General features: G+C 39.6%; 2 protein-coding genes across 2 annotated transcripts; both read left to right on the top strand.

The window, feature by feature from the left end:
• Nucleotides 1-988: 988 nt before the first annotated feature.
• LOC103721116 (lanC-like protein GCL2) lies at nt 989-9,785 on the top strand. Its single transcript, XM_008811178.6, has 6 exons — nt 989-1,201; nt 1,318-1,496; nt 1,584-1,695; nt 8,614-8,730; nt 8,824-9,138; nt 9,228-9,785. Exons 1-6 carry the CDS (start codon nt 1,049-1,051, stop codon nt 9,564-9,566), a joined length of 1,215 nt encoding a protein of 404 aa, XP_008809400.3. The 5' UTR covers nt 989-1,048; the 3' UTR covers nt 9,567-9,785.
• A 6,435-nt stretch (nt 9,786-16,220) lies between these two features.
• Nucleotides 16,221-17,557, top strand: LOC103721120 (uncharacterized). The gene has a single exon (XM_017846180.5). It carries the CDS (start codon nt 16,239-16,241, stop codon nt 17,493-17,495), a length of 1,257 nt encoding a protein of 418 aa, XP_017701669.4. The 5' UTR covers nt 16,221-16,238; the 3' UTR covers nt 17,496-17,557.
• Nucleotides 17,558-19,587: the final 2,030 nt, after the last annotated feature.

The raw sequence follows: 19,587 nt of genomic DNA, 5'->3' as shown, positions 1-19,587 counted from the left end.
AATCACCCAAATTATGATGCTGGTGGGATTAAATCTCAAGTCACTCGATAAACTTGTCTTAAATCTCACAAGCTTGTTACGTTTGGTGAGCCAGCACCATTTATTTTTTTATTTTTTATTTTTTATTTTTTTGCTTGCAAAGACGGGTGGATCATATCTAACGAGTACGGATGAACTAAATAAAATCAAAAAACAAAATACCTCAGAGTGCCAGGGGCAACTCTCCATCACCAGCTTATAAGAAACTACCGAAGTGACTAACTACATAAGCAGCCATCCAATTCACAACTCTATTAGCTTCACGGAATACATGCTTGGCCTGAAAGGCCCCACCATCCCTCACTATCGCCTAGATATTTCGGAGCAAAGGGTGAGCCAACACCTTCAATGCTTAATACTCTAGCCATATTAAACCTAGAGGATCAGCATGAAATTAGTTTTGTACCTAAAATCTATCATCAAGCTGTAGCTCTAGGGCTATTACTCAAAGAATCAACCTTATAGAACTTCAACAAGTTGGGATCATTAATGGCCACTAAGCTTCATACACTAGAATTAGGCTAATCTTTTTGCTGATAGAGTTAGAGTTCATCTTTAGTAGAATTTGAACTACAAAGAAATTTCGGCGGTAGGATGCTAGCAAAGTTGTAGTTCCTGAATAAGTGATTGTCTGATAATGAGCAAGAAATATCTGATTTTCTGCCAAATAGAATCTATTGAACTTATAATTTATTAGATACTTTTTATGAAATCAAAATCCTTCTTTGATAAGTGATCACTATGAGTCAAACTCAATAAAATTTGATCAATCCTTTTTTCTATCATTAAGGTGGAGAATTGAACCAAAAATTTTCTTTCTTCATCATCAATCTGATCACTGTTTGCTATCTTAGATTCCAGCGACTTTAGAGACAGTTCCAGGTGTAGCGTATTCACACAGCCGGTGTCTGCATCCCATCCAGCGACTTTACAACATTACTTCTAGATCATTTCAGCCACCACCGAGCAAGCGGATAACGGGCGGGGCAAGCTATTGCAGCGGAGAAAGATGGCGGATCGCTTCTTCCATAACGAGATGCCGGCTTTCGTGGAGGAAAAGGAGGGCATCCTCGCTCCCTCCTCTCTCCACAGCCTCCTCTACCTTTCCTACCCCAAAACCGCCGACAAACTCTTGCGAGCTGCTCTCGATCTCAAGGAGAAGGTCATATTTTCTTCTTGCTCTCAACCATTCCTTGGTCTGGTTGGGATGGGGTTGGGGGCTCGCGTGGTCACAGCAATTTCTTGCGCACCTTCTGTTTGTGCTTTTGCTTGTTTCAGGTCGTGAAGGAGACTTGGGTGCGGTTTGGACGGCGTGCGAAGGATTTCACGCTTTATACAGGTGCGCTCGGGACTGCGTTCTTGCTGTTCAAGGCTTACCAAGTCACCAACAATCGAGGCGATCTCAGCCTCTGTAGTGAGATCATCAGGGCTTGCGACGTTGGCTCCCAGGGTGATCCGTAAGAGTTTAGGCCCTTTTTTTTGTGTTTAGTGTTGTTGGATTATGGTTGCTTGATCTGTCGGCATGTGAATTGGGATTGGAGCAGGCATGTGACGTTTATATGCGGGAGGGCGGGTGTGTGCGCTCTTGGTGCGGTGGTGGCGAAGCACGCCGGAGATGAGGCGCTGCTCAACCACTATTTGAGCTCTTTTAGAGAGGTAAGACTTGGCTTGTGTGCTAATTTTTAGTTTACTGCAAGCAGAAGTAGCCTACCTTGAGACCAGACTGATCTACCAATTGAAGTTTGAGAAGTCATGAAAACAAATCTATTGGTAATTTTTCAGTGTTATATGCACATGAAGAATGATTGAGATGCTAGAAGTGAACTCTCATTTCTAAAACCTCATGAAATGAAGCAAGATTGAGGATTTAGAAGGCTGTAGAGACTAGACAGAAAAATGTCTTAGAGATGGCAATATAAGCAGGTTATTCCTCCAATTGTCCTATATCCAATTTATGCCTCCAAAATGCAAAGAAGAACCATGTCAAACAATTTGTTTATGGTAATTGCTGCATTTGGACGGCCAGGTGTTCCTGTAATGCTGAGGCAAAGGATGGGAGCTTATGTGAATTTCTAAGCTAAACATATTGAAAAAACTAACCTTGCAAATATATATAAAAAAACCAGAAAGTTCAAAATAAATTAGAATAAATTGAAGAAAGCAAAATGTTAATTAAATACACTCATTTCCGTTTGTTTGAGAACCTATTTAGTGTGACCTGACATGTGACTAGTAAATATTTACACTTTTTTGATACAGGCATGCGTTCAATAGCCAAAGGATATTTGTTGAATGCAGATCATTAGTGAAACTTATAATCGTAAATGATAACCTGCTTGGATTTTAATGGAGAAGACAGTAATGATTGTAATCTGGTCATTTACATGCTAAATATCTCAACATTTCTCATCTGATACCCAACCTGTTGAAAGACATAGTCTGACCTGCTTAGGCTGCCAAGTGACTGGCACCAGAGAGAAGCAGACAGGAAACTGCCTGACTATGGTAGCTACCTTTTAATATAGTGATACAGGCTTATAAAACTGTTCCTTATTCTCATGCTGCAACTAATGTGCATCAATCCATCCTGATTGGAGAGAGAGCTTAACCTCATATTTAGGACTTCCATTGGTAATAAATTCAACACCCTGTGCTATAATATATAAAAAACAAAGATTATGTATAGCTAGACAATATCTTCATGCAAATGATCAAAAATAGTGTTTGGAAATTATTCTATGAAGGTTTCCTTTTGTGATGTGCCTATACCAAGATATAGTAGGGTGTAATGCACATTAACGCATTAGATGAGTCATTGTAAATTATGACTGCTGACGATCTTCTTGAAATGCTATAGAGAATGTCTCATTGAGATTAGGTGTTGGCTTAGGTTGGAACTAACTAATGTTTAAATAGTCGTAAACATGAAAGCCAACCAAGCTTGCCCAAAGGCGAGCACTACTGATCAAACCTTTTAAAAAATTGGCTCAATTTAACCATTCTCATCAAAACATGTAAATTCATTAATCCAAGAAGCATGACTGACCCCAACCCATCAAACACTTGCTGGATGACTTGATTGGACCTAGTATGCTTTACCTGCCTAACCCTTATTTTGTGTCCAAAAAAAAGAAAGAAATGGGGAAAATATGTCTTGATTTCTTGATGTGTGATTTAAAACTGTTTACTTTCTTAGAAATAGTAGATTCTTATTTCTACCTATCGACACCCCCAGTTGTTGAGGGATTACCTCCTTGCTTGGTTGCATTAGATCATAACTCGAAACTTAACCTATCACAAACCATCCTTCGTTTTAACCTACCTAGCCGATCCATCCTAATCCAGCCCCAATCCAACTAATTTAATGTAATCTCATGCACACTAACCTCTTCTAGCTGATCTAGCCCAATCCAGTCGCAATCTAATCTAGTCACATCCACTCTAAACTTTTTCCTAGTCGATCTATCCCCAAACTAATGTAATTCCACTAATCTCACCCACTCTAACCCAATCCAACCAAGTTGATCAAACTTGATTGCATTTGATCATGCCTAATCATATTTGATCAAACCCAATCATATCTGATCCCTACCTTAGCCACTTGATTTGACCTAATGCTCTCATCCTCAGGTTAACCTCTACCCTGCCTGTTGCACCTGATTGCATCCGATCAAGCTTGATTGCATTTGATAGCATCTGATTGAACCTAATTTGACCCTATCTGACCTTGTCCTACTTATTCTAACCTAATCCTATTCACCCTAACCACAACCAAGCGCAATTAACCCCATCTAGGGGACATGGCACATGCACCTATTAAGCCTAGATTCTTCCATTTGCATTCTAAATTGAGCTTTTCTTAGATCCAATTTAGGATTGTACCAAGCCAATATGTCATGAATAAACCTTAAATCCCTTGGTACTCTCACCCTGCAACCTAACTTCTCATCATAATTGCACCTTGAAAGGAATCTTTGCACACTCATGGAGGGCAGCACTGTAATAAAACCATCCCCATCTTAACCTGCATCCCTCTTCCTCTGGCGGACCATTTGCCAAGTGGCACCCTCCTATCATGCTGCTTCAAATATTCCCTCTAATGAACTTGATTCCTCGTTCGCTCTCCCCTTACCATGTGTCATTTCTCAGAAACTCCTCCCAAAGCTATCCTTCCAACACAACATTATAGTCCCATTGTATGACAAACTTATTGTATGCCCCATAACAAATCCTATCCATTCTTGATGGTAATCCCATGGCATGCATTTGCTTGCCTTCGATGTTTCTTGTTAGACCCCTATACCCTCTCTAGAGGATTAATTAGTTGTTAAGTCTCCCCATAAATCTATCCAAATTAACATCTTTGCCTCAGTTAGCCTCTACTATTAGATCTCTTTCTCCCCAGCCTACGAAATCTCAACCCTCCATTTTCCTCCACATCATCAATCCAAGAGAAGGTGGGAAGACCCAATCCTATCCTTCCATCTAGCACCTTTCCCTATCGTAAGTTCTCTCTCCTAATCTTAACACTTCTCTCTACCATTAATCCTAGCTACTCAATGCAGCACTCTCTCTCTCAATCATAGCCATCTACCTCCTCTATAGGACCATGCCACCTCAAATCTTTTCTTTATGTCAGATCCTACAAGCCTTTGTCCTAACCATCATCTTCTCTCTACAAAAACCTAGCATTAATTCCTACAGAAACACAACAACCCACCCTCCAACCATCTCAACTCTTGATTCATGAAGTCCAATAGGAGAAAACCATTTAATACCATTATCCTAGTCATTAGATTTATGGCAACTTCTCTCTTTATTCAATCTTAGCCTTAGGATCCCTCACCCTCCTTTATAAACACCCCTCATCTCTTCCAAAACTTCATAAAATATGCATAGAGAAATCCATGAGCAAAATCCTATTAGATATTAGGCTAGAATTGGAAAATCCTAGCAAGCCCTACCACCTTGGAGTCTCTCCAAGATGCTAGTCCCATCCTCTTTTATCATCCTTCTCCTCTTCTACCTTCCATGAAACCTTAACCCTGGCCCTCCACTAGCAACCCTTACAGAAGGAGTTATCAAGGAGTCTTGAGTGCCAACCCCCCCTCCCCAATCTCCCTCTCCCCTTTCTCTCATTCTTTTTGTTTTACGAGCATGCGTAAACCCTAGGATGAGTTACGAAACCATTGTCTACCTGGGACCTCCTCATGAGAGGGGTAGTGTGGTGTACGATTGGGCTCTTTGCTACCATTAACCTAGGCCTTACCCTTTGTCTTATCCATAGTTAAGTTCCTAGCTGCCTAAACTAGGTAGCTAATCTGAAACCTTAAAGAGGGGAAGCCCACACTACCCCTTCTTTCACGGACCAAAGATCTATAGCAGAGATTTATTCATGCCAAGAAAGAGGGAAAGGGGGGGAAGTGTTAAGTTAGGGGTGCCAAAGTAAAAGCATGTGATCAGCTTACAAATTGTTGTAGATCTTCACTCCAACAGTGGTCCACAATGGATAGCTAGGAAGTTTTAGAAATCAAGAGGAAGACAATGAGGCAATGAAGGATTTGGAGGATATTTCAAGAAATAGTCATGATTTGTGGGGAATACTTATATTGTTTTCTTTTCAAACTCATTTTACTAGTGGCATTAAATTCTTTCACGAGGAATGAAATATCCATGTGGAATCATTGGATGTTTACCAGTGGTGAGTTTGAGCTTGAGCTTATGCATAAATCTAACCTGCAAGGATTGCCTAGAGGCATGACCTAGAATGAGTCATAATTGAAACTTGGCATAAAATTTGGTTCATAAAGTTCACTAACCTAGCCCACTTGAAAGTAGCTTAAACAATTGCCTAGAGGCATGATCTGGAATGGGTCATAATCAGAATTTGACATAAACTGTGGAAAATCTGGTTTATAAAATTCACTCTGACCCAGCCCACTTGAAAGTAGCTTAAACAATTGCCTAGAGGCATGACCTGGAATGAGTCATAATCAGAACTTGACATAAGCCTAAGAAAATCGGGTTAATAAAGTTCTCCCTGATACAACACACTTGAAAGTAGTTTAACCAACCATCAAACCAAGTTCAATCAAGTTGAGTTAGGTTATAGAAAAATGTTAAATAGGACCCTCCAACAAAATCAACCTATATAGACATTATTCAGTTAGACTAATTCAACACTCTCTTTCAAAACTTTTTTACACTTCTCCAATATGCTAATAGCATGACAGACCTAAAATAGTAATACATATTATAGGTTGATAACTAGTAATATATATTGAGTCATTCATAACACCATCCATCCATATGTCTGTCCATCCTAGTCACAAATTACATAAGGGGAGATTGAGAGAGGGGGTGCCGAAATGTGGGGAGTAGGGCTGCCATGGACGCAGGAGGGAGAGAGAGATGGATAGAGAGGGGGGGAGGGAAACTCTAACCCGAACCATTCAAGAGGGAGGGAGGGAAGGGGAGAGAGTGAGAGAGGGAGGGAGAGAGAGAGAGAGGAGGGGGGGAGATGGGGGAACTTACCTGGGAGTGATGTTGGTGATCGGCTAGGGCAAGATAAGCGCAAAACCCTCTAACGAGCGAAAGAGCGGATAAGCAAAACTTCGAAACCCTCGGGAGGGTTTTTGAAGCCAAACAGAGGTGTTGGGGGAGGGTTTTTAATTAAATGAGGGCTCAACTGAATCGAGAGGCTGAACCATTCTAGGCCAGGTTCAGTATAGTTTGATATAGGCCGAATCGCCCAGTTTAGGTCGGTTCGACAATCCATGTCAGAAGTCATGGTTTGACGAACCGGCCCGTACCGACCTGTTCGGACCGGTCCGACCTGTAATTGGTACGCTGGAGCAGTGAAAACCTGTACGGGCCGAACCTAGCCGGAGCCGGGGAAGATGAAGAGGAGAGAGAGAGGGGGGAAGAGAGGGAGGGAGGAGAGGCCTCTGCCGGCCCTCCGTCCGCAACGGGCCAGCGGGGGCCGGGGGGGAGCCGGGGAGCCCACGGGGGCGTGGCGGAGGCTGAGGCCGCATCCTCTGCTTCGAAATTTAGAGATTTGTAAGTGAAGTCGGCAAATTGGTTGCCGACTTTAAATTTGGAGATTTTTAAGTAAAGTCGGCAACCGATTTACCGACTTCACTTAAAAATTCTCAAAATTTCGAAATAGAGGACGCGGACGCGGTCACGGCTTCGCCCTCCGCCCCCCCCCCCCCCCCTCAGCCCTCCGCGGGCCTCCCTCCCTCCCTCCCCCGCTTGCTCTCTCATTCTTCTCTTCTTCCAGGGAAGAGTGTTCCGATTCGGTATCGGTTTAAACCGGTCCGAACTAGAACCATGCCGGTCCGGTAGGCGACCGGTATGCCTACCGGTACCGATACGGCAAACCTTGTCAGAAATATTAAAATTTTTATTAAGTTTCTAACACTTGTACTACTACCGGTTTTGGACTTTCATAAGGGCCATATCGGATAATATCATGGAATAAAAGACTTTCTAATACTTGGACTACTATGAGTTTTGGACTGCCATGAGGACCAAATCAGACAATATCATGAAATAAGAAGTTTAAGACCTGAAGCCGGCCTTAATTGAATATTGCATGACTGAAGCAAGTATATTCAGCTTCTGTTCTGAAGAGGCAGCTGACTCATTGTTCCCTGATATTTAATATTAAATTGTAATCAAGTCTAAATAATGCCAAGGAATAAGTCCTTATTCTATCTATATGGGGTTGGCATTGTGGATGAAGGGATATCCATTTAAACTTAATTACATATCGTGGTAGGCATTGTACCTGATCATGTGATAAGCCTTGCATATGTGGAGTGCCAGCTGGTGGGTAGGTGATGCAACTTTGACCTGAATTAGTTGCTAAGATAGATAAAAAGCCCATCGCAAGCTTCTATAGAGCATAGCTTTGATTGTAACAAAGTACCCAATGCCAACTTCCATTGCACCAGCCAAGTAGGTTCTTGTGCTCTTATTTGTCATACCCATAGTTGAGGTCACACTTTTAAGCTTTTTGACTTCTATTTTTCTGTTGAATATTCTCAAAGAACAAGGACACCTTTCTGGAAATCAGCATTCTACGTCCATAATAATGTAGCATGCCTGCATGCCAAACTGATAGCTAATTCATAAACTCGGCATTATCCCAGTGGTCAACCCCCTTTACCTAACGAGCAGAGTCCTATTTGAGGTCTTGGCTGGTGCATCCCCAAGTAATTGGATCTAGTTAGTTGTAATACTGGGTGGTTTTCCTCCCTTTCTCCAAAAATGGGAAAATCGGGGAGAAATCCTTTTAGGGTATGTTCTTGTTTCCATAAACCAAGCAATTTCTGCAATCTTTCACAAGAGAACAGATATTAGCAACAAGAAACAATCAAAACTCTCCAGAGAAATCTTTGTTCAGAAAAAATACTCTCCAGAGAATTAAATGGCTTGCTGGAGTTTTCTTTCTTATTTTATCCTAATTTCATTTCATGGAGTGCTTTCCAGTGTGATTAAATTTTCATTAAGGTGATGCATACAATCGTGTTTGGTGGTTTTAATTAGTACCTTTCTTTTTCTAAACAGATTAGGATGCCTGGTAAAGTTCCAAATGAGCTTTTGTATGGACGAGTTGGATACTTATGGGCTTGTGCTTTCTTGAATAAACACATAGGTGAAGGGACAATCCCCTCAACCCACATGGTGAGTGCTCTCTGTTTTGTCTATGTGGTCGTCTCCATCAAATGGCTTTTTAAGCTAAAATTTATTAATTGTTTAATAACTAAACCTATATAGGGTGCACTAGCAAAGAAAATCATTATGGATGGAAAAAGACTATCCAACAGAGGCAGCTGCCCTCTCATGTATGAGTGGCATGACAAGAAATATTGGGGTGCTGCTCATGGACTGGCAGGGATTATGCATGTCCTGATGGACATGGATTTAAAACCAGATGAGAAGGAAGACATTAAAGGTACCCTCCGGTACATGATTCAAAATCGCTTTTCTAGTGGGAACTACCCCTCGAGTGAGGGCTCCAATAACGACCGCTTAGTGCATTGGTGTCACGGTGCCCCAGGTGTTTCTCTCACTCTCACCAAGGCTGCTCAGGTGATCATGCTGCCATCACAATTGTTTGTTTATCATTTCATGCATCACTTGATCCAGACTTTTAACTGTGAACATAGTATTATGTTCAGGTCTTCCAAGAAGAGCAATTTCTGCAGGCAACTGCAGAGGCTGCCGAGGTGGTATGGAACCGAGGCCTGCTAAAGAGAGTGGGAATTTGTCATGGTATAAGTGGGAACACTTATGTGTTCCTCTCGCTGTACAGGCTAACTGGCAACATGGAGTACTTATATCGGGCTAAAGCATTTGCTTGCTTTCTGTTGGACAAAGCTAACAAGCTGATTGCAGATGGTCTAATGCACAGTGGCGACCGCCCATATTCACTGTTTGAAGGGCAGGCTGGTATGGCACATCTCTTCCTGGACATGGTCAGACCCTCTGAATCAAGGTTCCCAGCTTATGAGCTTTGAACTTCCATGCACTTTTGTGTGGAAAAACTAGGTTAGGAGGTATATATGTCATTTTGTGCTTGAGATGTACAAATGAGAAGGAAAAATGTATGTGATAGTGAGGGTTGTCGAGGACGCTGTTCTTGCCACCTAATCGTGTGTCAGATGCTGCCTGCTTTGTATCATATACTCGAGTCGTATGCATGATTGTATGATATCTGGTTTTGTACTTTTTGATAACTCAACCTTTGTCAGATAGGTTTTGGATAGATGTTTCTAAACTCTAATCCATACCCAGCATGAAAAATTATAGAACTCTACTTTGGAGTAGTCCTGGCTCATCCTTTGTGATTTCAGACAGTGGTTTTGCGACCCTCATGAAACCAGATAAGTTTAGACCACAACTTCAGATTGCTTCTGCTCGCAGTATGGACATATATCTGGATTGCCAGTTTCCCTTCATGGGTTTGAGATGCGACACAAAGCTAGGGGAGAAGAGAAAACAAAATAGAACTAGATAACAGATGAACAAAGGCTTGGAGCAGTGCACAAGAGTATGTCCACTGTTACATAGGAGACATTTTCTCTTCATGATGTGATTTCATGCAAGCAAGAGGTTAATGCAAGACTACCAGATGCAGTGACAATCACTGCTATGGTAATATTATAGTATTAATCAATTATGACTCTCAAGTCTTGATCTACAATAATGGCATGAGATAGATGACGGAATACTCCTTAGCTAAATTTTACTACTGCCAAGTTTAATGCATTTTTCTACTTCGAATTGAGCTGAAGTTGGGCATATCCTTAAGAAAGAGTTCTATGGAAGGATAATACCTTTTCTTTCATGAAAGCATATAATAAAGTATTTCCATGTCCAATTAGTATATAGGAGTTCATTGCATTTCTCATGACCAGAACAAGAACAAAGAACATCTGATGGATGAGCATAATCCATTTCATTTGTTCAGGGTCTTTTCCCCCCTTCGCTTCATTTATTTTTGTAATGAAAATTTCTTTAATGTATAACGACAAATACTAGGTTCTGCTCTCTTTCCTGAATTTTTTTAAGAAAGGATTGCTTACAAAAAGGAAAGAAAAAGTAAAAGCAGAAAGACTGAGATGAACATTTTCTAAAGCAAGGTCCTTTCAGGTAGTATTTTAAGGGAAAGGAATGCTACAGGGATAATAATCCTATTAACAAGACTATTTCCTTTTTTTTCTTGGTGGAGAAATCCTTTCCTTGATTGCTAGAATGACACGCGAGATAGGAGGATATGGGTGAAACTCATGGTTACAGTCTTACAGAGAATCTGATGCCATGGATAATTTGCCCAAGTACCTTATCCTTTCATGCAATGTGGCCCGCCACCAGTGCAAAAGAATTTTGAAAATATAACTGGCATTATAGCATTGCCCCATAAATATAAAACTGATAGAGGGTGCTTGTAGTGTGCATAGCAAAACTCCATTCCAGTAGGAATCCTCCCTGTCCTGGAGAGGGCATGTCTTCAACTATGGCCATCCATGATTGGCATGATCGCCATGCTTGGATTGAGCTCACCACAACACGAGGCAACAGATTAGGAGAAAACATACCCTACACCACATGGCGGTGCACCACATCAATCATCTCGTCTCATTTCTATGGGCTCTATTCATCGTGCTCTCATGACTTTCTATGGTCCATAAAAACGAGACAAGGTGATTTGGCATGGTGCACCGCCAAATGGTGCCGGGAATAAATTCTAAATGGATTAGTTGGCTCCATCCACTCATGGCTGTCGTGCCAGTCACGAACCATCATAGTTGGAAGACGAGCCCTTTCGAGTCCAATTCAAGATTGGAAAATGATCCAAATCTAGTTTCATCGAGCCTACGCTCGTTGATTTGGCAATTTGATAGCCAACTGGTTTGGAAACAATTTCTATAATTTGTACCAATCATCTTTTGCCACATAGAAAAGAATAGCTCCTATATACATAATAGAAGCCCCCTGACATAGCTCATAAAAAATATATAGATAATTGCCTGTAATGCTGTATTTATTTTTCAATAATCGCATTCATTCAACCTAGAAGAAGTGGCACATAATGCGACACTTATGACTGAAAAAGTAGGCATGGCCGGCATCATATCAAGCAAATCCTCGTAACCAAGGGTGTAAACAAGCCTGACACAAACCAAGTTAGCGGCTTGCTAGACTCGCTTAATTTCAAGCGAAGCTCAAGCTATTTATGAACAAGTTATTTAAAAAATTTAGTGAAAATTCAAAATTAGTTGGGAGTTTTAATTATACAATAAATAATTATAAAAATAAATTAGTTAGATAAATAATAGTAACTAAAATTATATGTATAGCTAGATTAGGCTACACTCAACTAGATCTCCACTCAAACCCCATTAGATCTGGATTAAATAATGAAGGTCCAACATCAATGATCTGAGTCGTTAGATGTGATCTACTACTTATACATTGCTTATGTACCAAAAATTATGTGATTTAGAGATGCCTAGCCTATGCATCAAGTGATTTAAAAATAGATAGTCTAAATAACACCAAATTATATATATATATATATATATATATATATATATATATATATATATATATGCATCAAGTGATCTAAAAATAGATAGTTTAAATAACACTAAATTATATATATATATATATATAGAGAGAGAGAGAGAGAGAGAGATGTATGTATGTATGTATGTATGTATGTATGTTACTTGATTCATATGCTAAAGGTCTCCAAATCATATAATTTTTGATATGTAAATAATTTAAAGATAGTAGATTACATTCGATTGCTCGGATCATAAATTTAGGACCTCCATAATTCTATGTAGATCTAATCGAATCTGAATGGAGATCTACCTGAGTGTAGCCAAATTCAGAACTCACACACTCTCTCTACATATATAAAAGTATGCCAAGGTAGTTTGAGATAAATTTGACGGTGAGTTAGCTCACGAACAATTTGGTAGTCATATTTAATTTTAACTTTCAATTTTTGACTTTTGCGTTACATTCTTTAATTGAAGGACTTTATAACTTGAGAAAAGGCATGCACGTAATACGCAACATCTACCGCACCACCTTGGTAGGTAGCGCGCGCCAAACGAGTGCATTCGTCCGATCCCCCCTCACGTTAATTTCACTCACCAACTGTCACTTAAAAACGTTCCATCCAATATTAAATATTATTAAGTTTATCATAATAAAAATATTGAAAAATGAAAGGAAAACCAATCCTTCCTCCGACTATATATATATATATATATATATATATATATATATATATATATATATATATATATATATATATATATATATATATATATATATATATATATTCTTGTCGAATAAAAGATAAAAAAAAAAAAAAAAATCCGATGTTCGCTTTCTGAGCTCACGTTTCATGCATCAATCCTAGGCTTTGTTTATTTAGGAAGAGATTATGACAATCATTATTAGATATTAAGGAACAAAAAAAGTTTTTTTTTTCTGTTTAAATTGTTGTTTATTGATTGAAGAATTTTATTTTAGATAGGATGGAGTTCCGACTATTTTTTTAAAAAAAAAAAGGAGGTTGCAGCACCTCAACAATTTTATTAATGTTTTTTTAAGAAAGTACATCCATATAGATTAAACATTTATAACAGCAAAAAAAAGGGATATTGAAGACTTCTTATGAAGCTCTCAATCCCTTTTCTGATAAGCCAGTCTTTGCCTCCTCTGAAGAAGGAGTAATTGACCAAAAGGTCCAACAATTATGAATTGGTAGAATGATAACCCAACTTTGGTCCATTGATCCAGGAATAATAGCATGGTTGAATCTACCTCGATGAGCACTCCGAATGGGTTAAGCAGCTTAATGGCAATTGTAAGTCCCTCCTAAATATCTCGAAGTTCAACATGCGACACGTAACAAATAGGTTAATTTATTTAGAACAAATGTTTGTTATTTTTCTTTTACGCTAAGCACAGTGAGAAGGTAGTGGTTAAGAGGATTATTACTTAATTAGTCAAAATATTGGTTTCATGCTGTGGGCACCACCTCAAACTGTTCATTCATTGGGTGCAATATTTGTAAATTGGTTTATCCTGATTGATATTGAAGTCATGGATGTTAATCCATTGGAATGAGTAGATCATGATTCATTATCCAATCAAAGGTGGGACATAGAGAGGAAGGAATTAGTTTCATGTTTCTATAAAGAAGAAGAATAGCTCATAGTTTTTCTGCATTTTAGCTGAAAAAAGGAAAAAAAAGACCAAGAGTTAGAAAACCATGAATAATTCCCTTAAACAAAAGTAACTTAAGACGCATGACATTGAGGGTGCCAAAAAATTTAATGAATAGAAGTTGCCGGAGATTTGGTACTAGTGCCTGCTTTCACAATAATTCAAGATCTTAATGAGTTTGATAGATCTTTCTTACTTTATTCCTAGGAAACCCTTAATATATGTGAAAATTTTTCTTTTCATGGTCCATGGTAATGTAAATATCTTTTAGCTAGTTGCATCAATATCTGTGCTGATGTGACATTACTTATTAGCATTGTCCTTAAAATCAATTTTTGTTAATTTATATGTACCATTTTTACTCATGCTTGCATATCATTATATAAAAATAGAAGGTGTTAATTAGTTGAGTTGATAGAGTTAATGGATTTTAGTTACTCATAATTGGTTCTATCTCGCCCTTACCTTGATTTTAGCTAAACTTCTTCTATTCAGTTCTCGGAAGCAAAAGAAAATAGTAGATCTAAATCATTCATAAAAAGTTTTACATGATGTATTCAACCATATGTGCCTATTATGTTACCATTTTTCTATGATCGAATTATAACTTTACAAGATTTTTTTACTTAGGAATTGACGCAAGATAAATTCCCTATAAAATTCAAACTAGGCTGGATACAATAATGATTTCTGCAAGTAAATTATATAAAGATGTTATATATATAAAAAAATCCATCCATGCATAGAGGAGAAAAATACCTACATGAATAAAATAAATTGTAACTTTTTCCCAAATTGTGCTTGCCATTGTTACTTGAAATTGAAACTAGCTACCATCTATAGGACAGTGGCCTTTTAATTCATTAATAATGGTCCATATTAAGAGAAAATAGTATATATGTTCTAGTGATTGAAGGAGCACCAAAGGAAAACCTAATGGATATGGTGTAATTAATTTTTATACATTCCATGTAGATAGCATGCTGTGATTATAACTATCTTGAATTTAAATTTGTAAAAATACCTAAATAAACAAATGCACGTTGGGATGCCCAATAATGACACTTTTTAAAAAGAAAACCCAACAATGAGGTATTAGAAGTGTTTTGTACTTAGATTTCAGATACTCATAATTATTAAAATTATCCATCTATTTTTAAACTTGTTAAGTCATGCCAAATATAAGAGAGGGCATTGACATTATATGCATTGCAGTTGACGGTTAACATAATGTTTAACGATAAAAGTAATCTTTAAGAATAAATTTTATTAGTAGCCAAAGCATCACCCATAGCATTTTAAAGCATGCCAATTATAAATTAGATAAATAAAGTATTTATACAAAAATGAGGCAGTGAGATGCATTATATGGTAAATTTCATGAGGAAGATACATTCATTTATCTTTTTTATGAGATAAGTACAGAAATAATCAATATTTTAGAGTCGTCCAAATGTACTTGCTTGTTATTCACTAAGGATATATTTTGTTCATATTATTACTTTCTTGCAAACTAATTTTCTATTTTTAAGAAATTATATAAAATTGGCAAAATATCTTATCTCAACGAGTTGACAACTTTTCCACTTGGGAGAGGTATAAATTTTTTTTAACCCATGTGATGATGCATGCTAACACTATATGACTAAAAAAAAAAAATCTCCTAAAAAGTCTTTATGAATCACTGTCTATTATCATATTATCACAGTTCTTCTTGTCAATTTAAGTTCTAGTTTCGAAAGATTTGAGATTGTTAATACTAGAAAAATAACCTCAAATAAAATATTATTAAAAACAAAAAGAGCATCCATTACCAAGATTAAGTACATATACGAGGAAATTTATTGCAAATGTAATCTTGATCATCCATTCCATCTCCAAGTGGCTTAAAACAAAAAGAGGTTCGCTATTTGATCCATCACAAGATGCCATGCACCAACCAAAACTTAGTAATCGAATTTCATAAATATAGGAAAAACCATTATGTGTACATTCTTAGTCTCCCACTCTCCTTCCCTAGTCATTGGATGGTCACTTTTTTAAAATCCTATTTCTTTTTATCAAATAAACTCTGTGGTGGAACCTAGTCGTCGGAATTTATTAATCTAATTCCTTTTTATCGGATTTTATGCTTCACTAAAATAACAAAATAACCTACTCTCTCTCTCTCTCTCTCTCTCTCTCTCTCTCGATTTTTCTCTTCCTTATTGGAAAGATTTTTCTGCAAATAAATTGTTTCCTTCTATCTATGCCATCAGCGAGCCTCTGAATCTTATCACCCAAAAAAAAAAGAGGAAAAAGCCTTGGAATCTCCCTGTTTTCGCTCTTCAAGAATCTCCCTTCTTTGGTCGTTTCTTGTCAAAAGAAGGATTTTTTTCTCAGCGACAGCGAAGAGACTTAACAACCGTCATTGGCCGCGGCTGGCCTTCTTCTCCCCGATGCTGAGGCCAACGCAGCCGCTTTCTTACCTTGTTCTCATCCTCCCGACCTCCATCGTCGCCCTCCCCCTCCTCATCTACTTCCTCGCCTGCAGCGGCCTCGGCCTCGGCCTCCTCTGCCGCGCCAACCACCCTGCTTTCGCTCCTCTTCGCGACCCCAGCCCAAAGACCCCTTCTTTCGCCGCATCCCTCCAAAGTTCTCACCTTTCGCCGGGTTCCGGCGATGGACATCATCCCCATACCCAGCCGAACCCCTCTCTGCCTTCCAGGAAGCCCGCGGGGTCGGAAAGGAGCAAGCTTTTTCCCAGCTTCCTTCACCCCAGTGCTCGGTCGCGTCGGTTCTCCGCGCGAGCTGCCGAGTTCCTTCACGGGTCTCGCTCTAATCCCCTGGATTCTCCTTGCACGCCTCGTTTTTTCATGACCTGGATCTCCTCCTCGGAAGTTTTTCGCCCCAGGGAGTTGTTCGCGGTCGAGAGCTTGTTCAAGTCCCATGAAAACGCCTGCTTGCTCATTGTTTCCAACGCCATGGACTCGCCGAGCGGCGAGCAGCTATTGAGACCTTTCTCCGAGAGGGGCTTCCGGTTGGCGGCCATGTCGCCGGACTTCCCCTACCTCTTCAAGAACACGCCTGCCGAGCCATGGTTCCATCGGCTCTTGAAAGGGGAAGTCAATCCCGGGAATGTCCCCCTTGGCCAGAATCTATCCAACTTGCTCCGGCTTGCAATCTTGTACAAGTATGGAGGAGTTTACATCGACGCCGACGTCATAGTTCTGAGAAGCTTCCATGGTCTGAGGAATGCCATTGGAGCCCAGTCCGTCAACGCCGAGACCGGTAACTGGAGCCGGCTGAACAACGCCGTGATGGCATTCGATGAGGAGCATCCACTTCTTTATAAATTCATAGAGGAGTTCGCGCGGACCTTCAATGGGAGCAAGTGGGGTCACAACGGACCTTACCTTGTTTCGAGGGTCGTCGCCAGGGTCGCCGAGAGGCCTGGCTTTGAATTCAGAGTATTGCCGCCGGCGGCATTCTATCCGGTGGGTTGGCATAAGATATCGACGCTGTTTCAGGCGCCCAGAAATGGGAAGCATTGGAAGTGGATTGCGAAGAAGCACGATTCCATTCGTAGACGGAGCTTCGCCCTGCATCTTTGGAACCGGGAGAGCAGGAACATTGAGGTTGAGGAGGGGAGCATCATTGGGAGAATAATGTCGGAGTGTTGTTTGCTCTGCAATTCTTCAGTGAATGTAATGTAAATAGTAGCCAAGGTTTCTCTTTCTCTAATGGATCGCCTCAGTTCATTCCATTATCGTAGATCACTCCTCTTCAATGGAGGAGGATAGTTGCAAGTAAGGGAAGAGCTTTTTGCTTTGGCTACTCTTCTGCTCGAGCGGCATGCATGCACGTAGGTATCTTGTTCATCAAGTGTTCTATGGAAGAAAGTGTTATCAATAAACTTTGTTCAAAAAACCAGCACGGAGAACCATACCAATATATTACCAGTTAGGTACGACATGCAGCTAATACCATGGTAGGTTTCCAATGTTTTTCTCCCTCTAGTCTATAATACCATCCGGAACATCAAGGATAGTTCGATCTCGGTTTGGATTGATACATACTAGTTCAACTTATATACCGAACCAAATCTTGATCCTATAATGATATTTGATTTGTATAGGATAGTTGATGGGGACATCGGACCTGATTATGTCCCCGCCTAGTCCACCATCTTAGTACATATTTATTTTATTTTGTTTCTGGGCTTGTTTGCATTTTAGGGTTCATTTGTGTATTTTGGGTTTATTGGGAATTATTCTTGTGTAAGGGGGTTTATTTTAATTGTTCTTATTGGGCCCTATTTATAGGGAACTTTGATGGTAATTAGGATTAATGAAGAATTAAGCATTTTCTTTCCCCCACGTTTTTCTCTCCTTTCTTCCTCCTCCCTTCTCCTTCTTCTCTTCTTCTTCCTCCTTCTCTTCTCCTTCTTTCCACCACCGCAGTCATTCTTCCCAGATCTGGTTCGGCATCAATGTTGCGGGCCTTGCTTTCCTTTGTGGCAAAATTTTTATCCATTCCACCATACTTGAGAGAGTATCCCCAACCAATAAGAATGTTTAGTAAATATGACTATCCCTCGGCATAGTAGTTGTCAAATTTCATTTGCTAACCTATTTGCATTTTACATATTTCTCAACTCTACAAACTTATATATGTTGGCATTCTCAATGGTCTAAAAAAATTATCTATCAGGTTATGATTCCGAATTTGTACTAGTAGCTTTGGTGCATGTACTTTGAAACATCTAGAGTGTTTTGAATTGTACTTGAATATTATAGATTGTGGTTGTTCTCTCTGTTTAATTTTTGGTGTGCTTTCAATTTATTTTTTTAAATAAAAACATATTTTGTTCATACTCGTCTTTCCCCTCTCTTTTTTTCCTCTATGTTATGATGAGTTTGGATCCCATGCCAGGTTTGCACCGCTGAGCCCGGCGCATGTCCGGACGGACGTCGCCCGGCTGGCACTCATCATCATGTTGGTATGCCAAACACGACTGGCATACCATACATGACGAGTTGAAAGATGGACGATGTGTGTTTTATCCAAATACATACATGCACCGAATTTTACATCACAAAACACGCATCAAGAGAGATTTAGGCCCATCTGCCGCTTAGATTAGAAAAATCGAATGAGATCGCTGCATGTCTTTGTGACGATGTTTTGCTAGCCACTGCACTCAATTGGTAATGGACTCGATGTCAAGTACCCACGAGTCGGTGTTAGAGGGTGGATGAATAGCTTCGGGTGGTGCTCTGACGCTGGCTCCAATCTGAAATAGCAAAAATAAAAAAATTTATTCATCAGGGCATGTCCGACAGGAGACCTTTCAATGCCTAAGTCTGATGCAACTCTCAAGAAATAAGAAGAGGCCTGCAAGGGGCAAAGAGATAGCACAAGAGAGTCAAAAGAGAACTTATCTGGAAGGCCCCAAAAATGTATAATATAGGTGAAGACTGGAGCCTATTGTCGAATAGTTTGGCGCTATATGCTGGTCAATAAAGTAACAAACAATATATCTTGCCCATGAATCTTGAGATTTGCTCGGATATCATGTCTATTAGGAAACGGTTAACGATCATAGTCGAGTTGTTACCAACTACAAGAAAAGTTTGAAATACAGAAAGCTCCCTATGGGCTTTTTGGATCAGACACGTGACAAGCTTTGAATAGTCAGCCCACAGCTAGGTGTTAAGCTTTTCTTGGTCAGTTTATCCTGTCAACAGAGGTCGGTTGCGAGATGTATCACTACCACTGCCAAGTAAGTGCTAGTTAGATTTAGGT

Source organism: Phoenix dactylifera, chromosome 3 (genome assembly GCF_051530095.1).
Source record: "Phoenix dactylifera cultivar Ajwa chromosome 3, Ajwa_hap1_PhDact_Kaust_v1.1, whole genome shotgun sequence".
In the NCBI taxonomy this organism is placed as follows: domain Eukaryota; kingdom Viridiplantae; phylum Streptophyta; class Magnoliopsida; order Arecales; family Arecaceae; genus Phoenix; species Phoenix dactylifera.
Note: the sequence above shows the minus strand (reverse complement) of the source record. Positions and strands in the feature narration are given on the sequence as shown.

What these genes read in the sequence shown, in the direction of transcription:
- LOC103721116 (XM_008811178.6), top strand. Translation starts at nt 1,049, where the DNA reads ATGGCGGATCGCTTCTTCCATAACGAGATGCCGGCTTTCGTGGAGGAA. An exon ending in ATTTGAGCTCTTTTAGAGAG is followed by an intron (nt 1,696 to 8,613) that starts GTAAGACTTGGC and finishes TTTTCTAAACAG; the next exon opens with ATTAGGATGCCTGGTAAAGT. An exon ending in CAATCCCCTCAACCCACATG is followed by an intron (nt 8,731 to 8,823) that starts GTGAGTGCTCTC and finishes AAACCTATATAG; the next exon opens with GGTGCACTAGCAAAGAAAAT.
- LOC103721120 (XM_017846180.5), top strand. Translation starts at nt 16,239, where the DNA reads ATGCTGAGGCCAACGCAGCCGCTTTCTTACCTTGTTCTCATCCTCCCG.